Raw genomic sequence first — 13,487 nt, 5'->3', positions numbered from 1 at the left:
GAAATATCCTGATCCCAAATAACAATCAAGGCCACCTACATTTAAGCATGGACAATAATTACAAAGACCTACTTCAACACAGGAAGGCCACAGAATAGAAATATGGGTCCATATATAAGCATGTCTGAATATGTCTTGTACATCTTTTTAATACTGATAAGTAATGAAATACACACGGTTGAATCCATCTTGTCTTCTGCCATTTTTGGGTAGTGACAGAGAATGAAACTTTACAGGATAAATGGGATTTTAAGGGGTGTCAATCTCCCCAGCCAAGTCTGCAGGGTCAAGGGAGAAAAAGGAGAGACAGTTACAGGAGGAGAAAACGGAGAGGGAGATTAAGCTAATTTTAGTTGAATGTGTTGCATGGTTGATAAATCAAAAAAGGGATGACAGATAAGAAAGAAAAGAACTGTGAAAAAAATCTGAAGACAAGGGCAAATTGTTTAACTTGATATTGCTGAACGGCATCCAGCAGAGGGAATCATCTTTGATGAAGATGATTCACGGAAAGGATGATTTTAGCAGCTGTGTTTTATGTGACACCAAAGCTACGTTACTTGTAAACTAAATGGTCCCAGGGCCCCATTCTGTCCGTGAGGTCAAACAACACAACCTGGCCATGCTCGCACTACTGAGCTCTTGTGTTACAGAACAGGGGGGCTGCATCTGCACTGTCTTTTGGACTGATCCCTGGTGTGCGACGAGAACTGTGGGATAAGAACTGGCTGGGAGAGTGGCAGTTCTCCTGGACCAGAAGTGTGCCAAGGATCTGCAAATAGTGTGATAATACAGAAGATCAAGTGTCAGAGCTCAGTAACATTTACTTCACTGATGTCCTGGGATAGACATAGCCTAAGCGTGCAGTGTAGGTGCTTTAAGAGAACAGAGACGTGAGTGTTCAATAACCAAGACCTAACATTTTGCAGAAACAGTGAATCTTCTGGAAGGACTGCTTTGATCATGCCCATTTACCTCTTAGTGTTTTCGTGCCTTCTTGCGCTTCTTATACAAACTTCTTTTCAGCTTTCCTTCATCGCACTTGCAGCCTAATAATCTCATGCAGTATTTATCCTAAAATGCAGTTTACCACTTGATTTAGTCTGCATTCCCAAGTTTTCTTAGTTACCTGGAACAAAACCAATGCTTCACTGAGGGGAGCTATACAGTGACCATTGCTTATCATGCATTGTCACTCCACTCTCTCATAAAGAATTTATACTTAAGGAACATACTTTTTGAAAATTTAAATTGCATTTCTGCCTTTCAAGTAAACCTCGTGTTAAAATAAGGCCTACTTCAACAAGCTGTTTTGTTCAGTAGTGGTTAATTGCAAATGATCAAAACGTTGACTTTTGGAAAGGTCACCCTGGAAAATGTTTGTTATTATTTTCCTGCGTCACTTTAGGCTCCATACATTATAGCTCATATCAGTGTCCTGGCATGCTGACAAGCAAGGTTACTCTTACTTTAGGACTCCATTAAATTTCCATTAAAAAATCCAGTGCTCTGGATTCACTGTCTGCCACACATAAAGTTACTGAAAAATTTGAGCTTTGTGTCCCCTTCCTTTGAGCATGACAGTATATTTCTGTATTTAGAAGACTGTTGTTCTGCCAAAAGGTGGTATTTCTGCTGTGGCTTTTTGTAAATAGTTTTGTTTATAAAATGCACCTTTATGTTTCTTTCTAGGTAGGGATGAGATCCCGAAACCAAGGTGGAGAAAGCTCGTCTAACGGGCACTTATCCAATTCCAAGCCTGTCATCAGCCATGCAGAGAACGAAAAACTCCAGGATGATGCCAAGAAAAAGAACAAACCTCATCGGAAGGAAGATGAGGTCATGGTTTCAGCAACTGTCAAACGGCACTCAAGATCACCTGGGCCTAGTGAACGAAAGAACAAGAAGTCCATAGAGCTCTCTAAAGAGGACTTGATCAAACTCCTCAGTATCATGGAAGGAGAACTGCAGGTAAGCTAAACAACTTTTTAAACTGTATTTTCTATTTATCCATATATTTTTAGGCTGTCCAAGAATCATGGGGCTCAAGAGACAGTGACATGCAAATGTAAGGCAAAGGACCATAAGGAGAGAGCAGTGCTAGCTGGTTTCTATCAGGATAGTCACAGTTTTAAGTTCTGCTTTATTTACCATGTCTATCTGCAGCTGCCAAAGCAAGTGAAATTACAAACACCTGTCAGAAATGATGAAGAAAGGGGAGTCTGATGGTCTTGAATGCTTAAAAAGAGGCACAAAACAACCACAGGAGAATCAGTTCAGAAAAAGACAAGCAAATACAGTGAGTGCAATTACAGTCTTAAATACAAATATTCAAGGGAGAAATCCAGAAGTCTCTAATACTGGAAAAGGACTTAAGATGGCCCAGGACCTTGTGCATACTCACGGGTGTTGCTCAGGTCTCAGCCAAAGCTCTGCCTGTGCCACCTGACCTCCAGCACTCTCTGCACATCCCCTTCCTTGCAAAGGCCCATTGGTTTTCTTTCCTGGAGCAGTGCTCACTCGGAAGTTTTCTTAGTTGTCCTGATTTGCATGTTTATTCAGCCCAGTAATAAGTCTGCTACGTGAGACAGCTTGAGTTTGTGTTTAACTCACATCCCCTAATTTCCATTCAGTTTCAAGGGTTCTCTTTAACAATAATAAATCACTGAACTCTCAGGAGTCTCAGCCATTAAGGAAAATGCAATTTCAAAATGAAAAGCTGAAACACAGTATTTGAAAAAGTCAGTGTGAAGACTTCTGACTTTTTATAACTTATCCCCATCTGCATTAGGACTGCTTGCCAAATTTATACATTCTTTTGTTTCCACTCTAATGCTATTTTTCAGTTCATCTGTGGACATGCAGAAAAAACTTGCCCAACCTGTGTGAAAACATGCTATGTTGTTATACCTTAATTCCACCTAACCATCATTATTTAGCATTTCATATAAGGCTTTACTTTTTCCATGAAACCTGCATTCAAAAAGTTGTTACTTTAATTTTGGATTTTTTATCATCTTATCTGATTAAGGGAAGCAATTGTTTTAGAAGTGATCCATTAATTTCTTTGGTATATGAGTCATCTGAGTTATACCAATACTGCAACTTTGCGATTTCATCTCACTTCAAGTTGTCAGAAAGGACTTTCAAGTTTCAGGAAATATGCATTTAAAGTAAACAGTTGTGTCACAAAGACCAAGAACAGTCATTTGGCAGTGAAATACTGGGGAAAAAAGCAAAAAAATCTGTTGAATGCAATTTGCTATGAAAAAAAAGTATCATTATAGAAAAGTAGTCATAGCCATAGTACTTCATTTTACTTTATATAAAAACTTGTATATGATAATTCCTAAAATATGGAGCTAGCATGCAACTCTGGGGGTGAATAGAGCCAAACCTGATTAAAAACATATTGTTCTCATGTAGTTCAGAAAGATTTACCCTGAAGTAAGTACTCAGCAGTGTGCTCAGGTGGCCAAGAAGGCCAACAGCATCCTGGCTTGTATAAGAAGCAGTGTGGCCAGCAGGTCTAGGGAGGTGATTGTCCCCTTGTACTCGGCTCTGGTGAGGCCGCACCTCGAGTACTGTGTTCAGTTTTGGGCCCCTCACTACAAGAAGGACATGGAGGTGCTCGAGAGAGTCCAGAGAAGGGCGATGAAGCTGGTGAGGGGTCTGGAGAACAAGTCTTACGAGGAGCGGCTGAGGGAGCTGGGGTTGTTCAGCCTGGAGAAGAGGAGGCTCAGGGGCGACCTTATCGCTCTCTATAGGTACCTTAAAGGAGGCTGTAGAGAGGTGGGGGTTGGTCTATTCTCCCATGTGCCTGGTGACAGGACAAGGGGGAATGGGCTAAAGTTGCACCAGGGGAAGTTTAGGTTGGATATTAGGAAAAACTTCTTTACCGAAAGGGTTGTTAGGCATTGGAATGGGCTGCCCAGGGAAGTGGTTGAGTCACCATCCCTGGAGGTCTTTAAAAGACATTTAGATGTAGTCCTTAGTGATATGGTTTAGTGGGGGACTTGTTAGTGTTAGGTCAGAGGTTGGACTAGGTGATCTTGGAGGTCTCTTCCAACCTACACGATTCTGTGATTCTGTGAAGTCACCTTTGTGGTCTTTAAAGGGGATGTGAAGAAAGTCACTAATACTTCCTGCGTGACAATAAATGTGGTCTTTATTCTTATCTCTGAGTAACTCTCTTGTTCAAGAAAGGTTTCACATGGAGCTGTGGCTCTTCGCCCTTGTCCTCCACTTCATAGCCAAGTTATACAACCTTTAAAGGGCTGCCCACATTCTCATTATCCCTATGAGGAAGATGGAGCTAACTGCCATCTGCTGTTAATATGGACTGAAAATCCTCACCAAGGTTATACACACATTGTCCCACACAATACTCTTAGGGATATTCCTACGTAGAAGCCCCACAGAGATGTTAGGCTGCGCTAAGGCATCCCAGCATCACAGGAGGCTTCTGAGGACAAACACGCTGACAGCTGTGAAGTGCATCTCCTCTTCTGCTCCGTACAGACAGGAACAAGAATCATTTATGTTTTTAAGCCATAGGAGATTTTAATTTCATTTCAAAACCCCCTGTTTGAGGCAGTTATTTACCTGGTACCTGTGTTGAACCGTTACTGAAGTGGGCAAGCTGCAGCTCTTTGGCCTGAGATGAGAGCCCGGCTTTGACACTGCAAACGAGGATGAGCCAAGGCAGACTCCAGCCAAGTAAATACTCTGGTATTACCTCCTGGCTGTCACAGTGACCTAATACACTGAGTCATTTTGTGGCTTTTCATTTACAGTTCCGTACAGACATCACTGGTGGCTGGCTGGCATTTTGTTGGACTGGCAAATCAGACTGTGGGTTTATTTTGAAGCCACTTCAATATTGGCAAAGAAAACAGTGTACAGGCACATGTAAGGAGATTTTTGTTTTGAGAATGACAGTGGGCCATACCTATAGGGTCATCCAATAATTTCTGAAGAAAAAAGTGCAGTAAAATACGCTGTTTACTCAGCAGCCATCAGCAGAAGAGGCCTCACATCTGCACTACTGAACAGTGTGCAGGGTGACACTGCCTTGCACACTCCAAACAGTGAGCTCAGCTGGGGATGCCATGGTCATGGCAACCATGGGCTTCAGCAGACTAAATTAAAATCTCTACATATGCTTCGTGTGCTTAGTTCACTATTATCATCTGGCATCGTAGCAAACACAGTCAAAAGCCATGTTGCTCCAAGTATCAGTTCTGAGTCCTTACTTTGGGACCCGATCTCCCAGCTGTAATTTTGAAAGGTGAAAGTGCCAGTGAACTGTGAAGACATGTCCCAGCAGTGATGTTTATGTCTTTTTTTTTTTTTTTTTTTTTTACTCTTTATTATAATGACCTCAGGTAGCTTGCCTTTGTTTAAGCTTCCAGTGCCAAGTTGGACTTGGCTTTGCCTGTCGTCAAATTTCTTGGCTGGGCCCTCTGCTCTTACTGCAAGTAGAGAAGAGAAGGTTTTCATCAACTGCTGAGGTCACTGGGGCTTAGGCCTTATTTTGTAAGAAAACAAAAGGGGAGAAAAAGTATACAGAAGCTGCAGTGATGAAAATGTGTCCCAATATACATGGCAGGAGAGCTCTTAAGTACAGCCTCTCTGGAGGAGAGCAAGAAGCAAATGAACTGATGACAGGAATTGATTTGAAAGGCCTTGTAGCTCAGTAGAGGGTCTTTTTTCTTGAGGGATCCCACTGCTTGTATAATAAACCAGTGATTACATGGTCTCTAAACACGTATAGGATACACAGAGGTAAAAGACCCATGAAGGTGTTTTCTTCATATATATGGAAAAAAAAAAAATCTGATAATGCCATTGGAATAAATTGGACCATGAATCACGGTGTTAATTTGTCTGATTGTTGCAGTGGTTTCAGTCAAACCAACGTGTAATTATTACTAATTGCAAAGCAGCACAGGCAGCATGAATCTCTACAATGACTACATAATCCTATCTGTGGTTCACAGATTCTTGTCCAACAGCCCATGTATTTGTCCTGTATGCTTTCTGACCAGTGACTGTTTTTCTCCAGCAATATCAGCACTGATTTTCAACATTTCCTGATTAGGGGTCTGAGAGGAAATGAGGGGCAGTATTCATACATTTTTACCATGCACTCTTTTATTGCATGTTCAGGGAAAAAAAATTAAAAGTCTGTTTACAAACTACAAATTATTGAATTTTTCAAGAAAAATCATTCCTTTGTTAGGTTCTATGCCTGTTGCTAGACAGATGAAACTTTAAGTTTATGAGGTAGTTTTCTATATTTCACACCAATTAAACCAGGACCAACTTTTCCACTCAAGGCCTTTGTTATAGTCTGTGCTTTACAGCATTTCTGCAGTGCAGAAATGGCATCACCCCCTGCAGCTCAGCCACCCGTTCTGGTGCCTCACCCAGTGAGCTCCCTTGCACTCTTTAGGACAGATGGACAGGCTTCCAGCTTTTATTTGACAGAGCCAGGTAGAGATTGCCTTCAGGCTGCTTCCAGACATTCTCCTTGACCTGGGCATTTCAGGGGAGGGTTTGCAGAGGTGGTTGAGGGCTCCGTTGTGTTTTCTCTGGGAAATACTTAGGTACAAGCGGCTGTACATCCTGCTGCAAGGGAAATCCTCTCCCATAACAAACTCAAATAGCTGGTTCCCACATGGGTAATATAGTAGCTAGAGCATGTTAACATTTTAAAAGACATTTTAGCACTTTACCACCTGCCTTTCTATCAGAAGACTAAGCTTTGTAAATATAAAGGGTGAAAGGAAAATTATTTCCTGTTTCCATTTTCTGCTTTCTGCTTTCTTCCATTTTTATATATGTACATGTTTTATTAAAACATTTTATTCTATGATAACTCTGTTCTGTTCTGTTTCCTAAGAGAGGCTTCCCCTCCTTCTTTTGCTTTCCTTCCCTTCTTTATTTCTCCAGTTATGACCTTTTTCCTTATTCTACCTTTTTGTCACTTCCTAACTCAGGTTTTCTTCATCCTCGTATTGTGGATGCATTCACTGACCCATTTTCCTGAGAATCCTTGATGAAAAATTGTAGATCTGCTGCAAATCAGTTCCCTCCCACTAATTCTTTAGACAACCAATTCATTTAACCTTTGTCATGAATTTATCAGGATGTGTTATAAGACTAGGTAGGTTATTTACCTTGATTGCTTCTACTGGAAAATAGTTCCAGAACTGAAAAGCTTTGATGTTTAGCAATTTTTTCATTTAATTTCCAGTCCAAATGTAATTATGTCCAGTGACATCCTTATGAAACTGTGCTATACACCAATCATGTTTTAAATAGCTTACCTCTCTCTCTACTGTTTAATGTCTGACGTGTTTGTAGATGGCAGTCACACACCTTTTGAGTCTTCACTGTGCTAGCCTTGCCACCCTTGTTTACTCTCCTCTAGCAGAAGAGGCTTCCTACCATTTCAATCGCCCCTTGATTAGCGCCAGTTGCACTCTAGCTTCATCTTTCCTAAATGTCTGCAGCTAGAACTGCACAGTGTCCCAAACACTGGTTTTAATATTTCATTTTCTATGCTGAAATGGCTTTACTTGGCCCTTCCATCCCTTGATAATATGATTGATATATGAAATGGTTTGACTCTGTTGCTGTAGTTGTATTATTTTATCTCTGTCTCTTCTTCGTCTTGCTGCAATGTGTAAACTTTCATGCAATGCCTTAAACTGCTTTTGTTTGTTGAACTGCTTTGTCAAGGAAACCTGAGTTTCCTAAGAAGTTGAAACACCATTGTGACAGACATCTCGATATTACTTAGTTAAAAACACCATACAAACTCCTTTTTTCTTCAGAGACTTTCTTGATACTCTTGAATAAATACAATTGAATACTGAGTTCCCCAAAAGCTCAAGCTCTGGATATACTTTAGTTAGGTGGGTGGAAATCAGAAGTGTTTCTTTTGGGAAATATTAAAGTTGCAAGAGAAAGCTGGGAAAACATGCAACACCGATCCAGAGGGAAGAGTGCAAAGCACAGTGAAGAGGAAAGAGCTTCCAAATGGTCACTAGCCATATCTCCCAGTTTGAGAAGCTGTAGTTACCTGGTGAGAAGCTTGAGTAAGTAAAGGATAGGTAAAGCCACAGAAAAGTGTGTGTAAAGTAGCTTTGCATAAGTGTTTGTAACTGTGAAATCTTGTTAATTGGATTGAAAGAGTTTAGTATTTTCTGAACATATCACGCAGACAAAATTCAAATTCCCCTACAGAAAAACATTGGTATGGACAGAGCTACAGGGAAAAAGTGAGGATGGGGTTAATCTGAGGAGAGAGAGGTGACTTAAGGATAATAGAGTGAGAGTAGAGTTTGGGCAACAGAAGAAAAAGAGTGTAAGGAAAGGGGGATGCAACAGTGATAAATGGATCTGAGCTAGAGACATGGAAAGGGGATGTAGAAATGACAAGATGGTCAGGAGACATATGGTATCCACATTGCATCCTAAAAATGCCTGGCATATGAATATCACTACAAGGAGTTAAACAATTCTCTCCTGTCTGACTGACTCCTTGTTTGTTTGTTTGTGTTTTCTTGGTGGAGCAGGCTATTGCAGGACAAAATTTAGGGTAGATTTCAGACCACAAATGCTCTCTTCTTTTTATTTTCATTGAATAATTTATAGGCAGAGATGAATTTTGCCTAGAATACGGTGTTTTTCTGTAATTTACAATCATTGCTGTGAAAATTGCAGGAAATACAGGGTTTGTCTAGCAAGTCACAGAAATTATGAATTTTAAAATAGAATCCTGCTGGTTTATGAGAGAAAAAAAAAGATAAGACAATATACTGAAATATAGTTAAGTTGTGCTATTTGGGCAATTTGCTACTCCCTTTGAAATCAAGGGCAGAGGTACTATCAATTATAGTAATGAAAAAATCACTGAATGGTTAGGGTTGGAAGGGACCTTAAAGATCATCTAATTCCAACCCCCTTGCCAGGGGCAGGGACACCTCCCACTGGATCAGGTTGCTCAAAGCCCCATCCAGACTGGCCTTGAGCACCTCCAGGGATGGGGCATCCACAGCTTCTCTGGGCAGTCTGTGCCAGTGCCTCACCACCCTCTGAGTAAAGAGTTTCTTCCTTATGTTTCTTCCTTCTAAATCTACCATTTTTTAGTTTAAAACCATTACTTTTTGTGATGGTTTTGTGATGGACACTTTTGTGATGGATACTATCATCTCTTTGGTGATAAAACTGCTTTAGAATTGCATGTTTTTCAAAGTCATTATCCTCAATAAAATGTCAGTATCATTGGACAGCTGTAGGCTGAAAACCACTTAACCACTTCCACAGAGAAGTTTTAACATCCTTCTCTGCTAATGCCTGAGCTGCACTCACCAGAGCTAGATCTATCATGTTGTTTAGACTTGGAGGGTCAGCTGGAGAGGAAGGAATACTGAAAAAACTGTCTCTGATCCATTGAACATCTTGCCTAGAGGGGAGGGAAGAGGATGAGCAGCTTGTTTTTTTTTTTTTTTTAATTAATGTACTTCTGTACAAAATGTAACAGAAAGTACTGCCCCAGATCAACTTTAAGTTTTGGTCTTGGGATCAGTGTCCTTAACTGATCCTCCTTTGCAATCTTCTTCAAATCATTTTAGTCACCTGATGTCACTTGAATAGGTTTTTTTGTTTGTTTGTTTTGATTTTTCATTTACTTAATAGGAATTGTACACTCAGTGCAACAATAATGAGAACATCAATGTCATTTCTCATTTTCCTGGGAAAAGGCTCACTCTGTGGGAAAGAACATGGCCAACCCATTTGTGATAGATGCTAGATGCATGGGCTTTCTGGCTTTAAAATATCTGGGATTCTCGGGAGAGCTTGCAGTGAGCATATCTCTTATGTGTCATACTGCTGTCCAGTCCTCTGAGTCACCAGTTGTTAACTTAACATTTCAGTTGTAGCTAAGTCTGTTTTTATTAACTTTGCTGTCCCCGTTGTGTATTTATTAAGTTTGTGTCTCCTATTCTCCAGCTGACAATCAGATAAGCTCTTGAGAGCAAAAATGATTATTTTCCATCCAAAATGAGTTTTAATAAAAGCAAATATAAGCCTTTATATAACAACTGTGAGAACATGGCTATCTGAGAAAGTGTCTTGTTTCTAGGGTTAAAGGCTCCACCTATTGGTTGACTAAAATCAGAGAAATGCAATATTTCAATATAGAAAACGGCTGGTCCTACTGAACATCCTGTGTCTTGCCACATCTTTGCGAAACTGCTGGCTTCAGTGTAGGATTTTGCATGAGGGCCAAAGTAAAACGAGCTCAGTGACATATTTCTGAGAGCTGTGCACACACGGCACTCAAACTGATGCAAGGCTGAGAGATTATTAAAGGAAGTCCTTTTCTAAGACAGGAATGGTTTACATTTTTGCAAATGAAGAGTTTCTTACCTTGGAAACAACTGTTTTTCTTTGGAAAAAAATAAAAAATAAAAACAACATAAGTTCATCCAAGCCAGCAAAATTAGTGGAACTGACTAACCCAAGTACAGCTAGAAGGTAACTTCCAGGCATTTGTGGCCTTTATGTTTAGAGAAGATGGGAGCAGAAATGTTGATGGAGTCAGCTTTATAATGAAAGCCCAGATTGTCCCAAGCAGTTTCAGCAGTTCAGGAAAAATGGCAGTTTGAAAGCTCTGGTATTGTTCCTGGGAATGCAATGGGGAGATGGAGAAGGGAGAGGACATCTGAGTGAACCTTGGGGAAGACAAGAGGAAGGATGGATGTTGAGCACAATCAGGGAGATTCTGGAGAAATCGGGAGGCTGTGAGGACATTGTGGGCATGGGCAGGAGTCCTCATTCTGCACCTTTCATTGTCTGCCCTTGCTAAGTCACTTCTCTCTAAGAGCTCGCTCCACTTCCCTTGTCTCCTCTGACAATTCCCCTGCTCAAGTAATTGGCTTTGCTGGTAAGTGCTCGCTGTAATGCAGCCCTACTATTCTTGCCCATTCATCAGTCATCAGTAACTTGAATGCATATCTGTGGAGCACAGAGCACTGAAAAACAGCTTGTTGAGGCCAACAAAATGCTTGGACAAGAGAAAGTTGTGTATACAGTTTATTACACATGTATACATGCTTGCTGCTGTTGGTATCCTGCTCTGAGTTAGGCTCCAGCCTCTGCAGAGGAGGCAGAAGGATTTCCTCTGAACTTCATCATCCTGACAGCTACAGCCCCAGTGGCACCAGCTTGTCTCTCACTCTGACCTGCTCCACACACGCTCATTCCTGCCAGAAGCCAGCTAGATGACTGCAGAAAGAAATACCTGTTTGGGTTTGTTCCTCTTGGAGGAACACCAAGAGGTACTTACACTAGCATCTTCTAGTACCTACCTGATGTTCAGGTCAAAGCATCTAATTTCAAGTGCTTCAGATCCTTATAGAGTCAACGAAGCACTTTCAAAAAGCACTTTGGAAAACCTGAGTTGCATGTCTAACTAAGAAGCTTTTTCGTTTCCCACGGACTTCAACAAATTGGACGGTAACGTAGAAATACATAAACATGGAAGAAATAGAGGAATACGGTGAAATGAAGAGAAGAGCAATGATATTGATGTCACAGTGCTGTATTTTTTGTAGCATTCATAACCTTAGAACCTGGGGATCTTGTATGTATTTATGAATTAAGCCTCATGGCATTTCTGGGAAGTATTATTTCCTTTACAGGATGGAAACTGGAGCATTGTGAAGGTTAAATTATATGTGGTAAGCACTGGAAGGTCAATGGACAGAACGTGGATCTCTTGAGTTATGGTCCAGACTTGTTACTATAAGATTAAAGGGAAGATTATAACACAAGAAAGAGGAAAAGAAATGCTTTTCCTGTTATTACCCTTTCATAAGTCATCTTTTTTTTTTTCTTTTTTTTTTTTCCTCTTACATATGTGCTAACTGATCATAAAATAATTTGTGGTTACAAAGGGAAGGCTTCAAAGGAAGGCACCTTGCTACACCAGTCCAGCAATACAACAACACCTTAATGTGTGTGAAACATGTTGCAATTTTACTGATTTCCTCTACTGCTAAAGTGCCTCATGATCTGCCATTCACCTGGGATGTGGAAAGCTGCAGATCATTTCCTTAGCATGAAAAAGGCAGAACAGGCCCTTAGCCATTGGAGTTTTCCATGTCTGATTTGGCATACCACAACCAGGGGGTCTCCTCTGCCTTTGCAAGTGTCGTGGTGACTCTGCCAGCTGCTCAGAGATCTTAAGCTGCTTTGTTAATTACCTCATTTATTAAGTTGCACACCACAACACAGCGGCCACATACCAGCCATGAACTGTGAAGGCAGTCATCGCTGTGCTGGCATTAACTATTCTCCCTGCTCAAGTGTCCAAAAAGGTGCTTTAACAGATGTTCCTCCTTCTCCCTGCTGGCTGCTTGCATCAATGCGGGGCCTCCGCTTGTTGCTGGGCTTCAGGTCATGTGCAAAATGTTATTATACGCTTAAAGTTGGCTGAGACGTATGGTCTGAATGGCTGGATATAGTAAACCCAAACCAGCGGGGTTAGCCCTGGCGGTGCATTCCTGAAGCATGTAAAGCACATCCCAACATGCAGATTTGTGCACATAATTGAAGGTGACCTCCTGTGTCTGTCTCTCCGTGCCGACTAAATCATGACACTGTAATTCTTCATGCTGTAGTAACTGCCCTGCGATTTGATAATATCGACCAAAACGCTCATTCAGTGTGAAAAAGCAGGATAACCCAGACCCTAATAATTCTGAAAACATCAAGCAGTGTGGAGTTAATACTTCTCGGGGCCTTACCATGGGAATTTTCTGGCTCTGGCCCAGACTACAGATAATTAATTATGTCAGTGAAAGGCTCTGGTGGCCTGTTTTCTTCAGAAAAAAAGTGACATCATCCATGGAGCTCTCTGGCAATAAAGCAGAACAAAGCTGTGTGGGCAGGAAATAACAGACAGATGTCTTCTAGTGCTCATTTGATCTGTTTCGAAGCTTGCTGTAAGAAGTAATATACTGTTCAGTGCTGCTTCTCCCCAGCTCTCCAATCTTTAGTGCGGATGTTTTTAAACATAAGAGGCCAAATTAATTCTTCTGGAGCCACTTCAGAGGATTTATGAGCTGGTCTATCACGTGCTTCTCCTTCAGTATTGATTTTAGGAGGACTTTCTGTGTTATCACTGTAAGATAACTCACAGCAGGATGAGATACACCGTGTAGTTCCAAGGGCTTTGTACAGGGCCAGAAAGTTCTGTGTGGTGCAAACAAGACAGGACAACCCTGTTTTATATCACCAGTGTCACATCACTTGCATTTCCTGGTATATTACACTAAACTTTTCTACAAAAAGCACTGGAGGTCACTTCTCAGCACTGAACTCATCTCTTTACTTCCAGTGCAAATCATTTACAAAGACCTGAGTCCAAAAAAAGAAATCAGTGCAAGTGAACTCCACAGTTTCAA

The 13,487-nt window shown here is 41.0% G+C and overlaps 1 protein-coding gene across 5 annotated transcripts in view; it reads left to right on the top strand.

The window, feature by feature from the left end:
- FILIP1 (filamin A interacting protein 1) overlaps positions 1–13,487 on the top strand; it is a 115,927-nt gene that overhangs the window by 53,404 nt on the left and 49,036 nt on the right. For all 5 annotated transcript variants that reach the window (XM_035543160.2, XM_035543159.2, XM_035543158.2 and 2 more), the window contains one exon: positions 1,693–1,971. In XM_035543160.2, coding sequence (XP_035399053.1) covers positions 1,699–1,971 — 273 coding nt within the window. In that variant the 5' untranslated portion in view covers positions 1,693–1,698. The remainder of the gene's footprint in view (positions 1–1,692; positions 1,972–13,487) is intronic.

This window comes from Cygnus atratus, chromosome 3 (genome assembly GCF_013377495.2).
Source record: "Cygnus atratus isolate AKBS03 ecotype Queensland, Australia chromosome 3, CAtr_DNAZoo_HiC_assembly, whole genome shotgun sequence".
Lineage (NCBI taxonomy): Eukaryota > Metazoa > Chordata > Aves > Anseriformes > Anatidae > Cygnus > Cygnus atratus.
The sequence above is the reverse complement of the archived record's forward strand: the minus strand, read 5'-3'. Positions and strand labels throughout refer to the sequence as shown.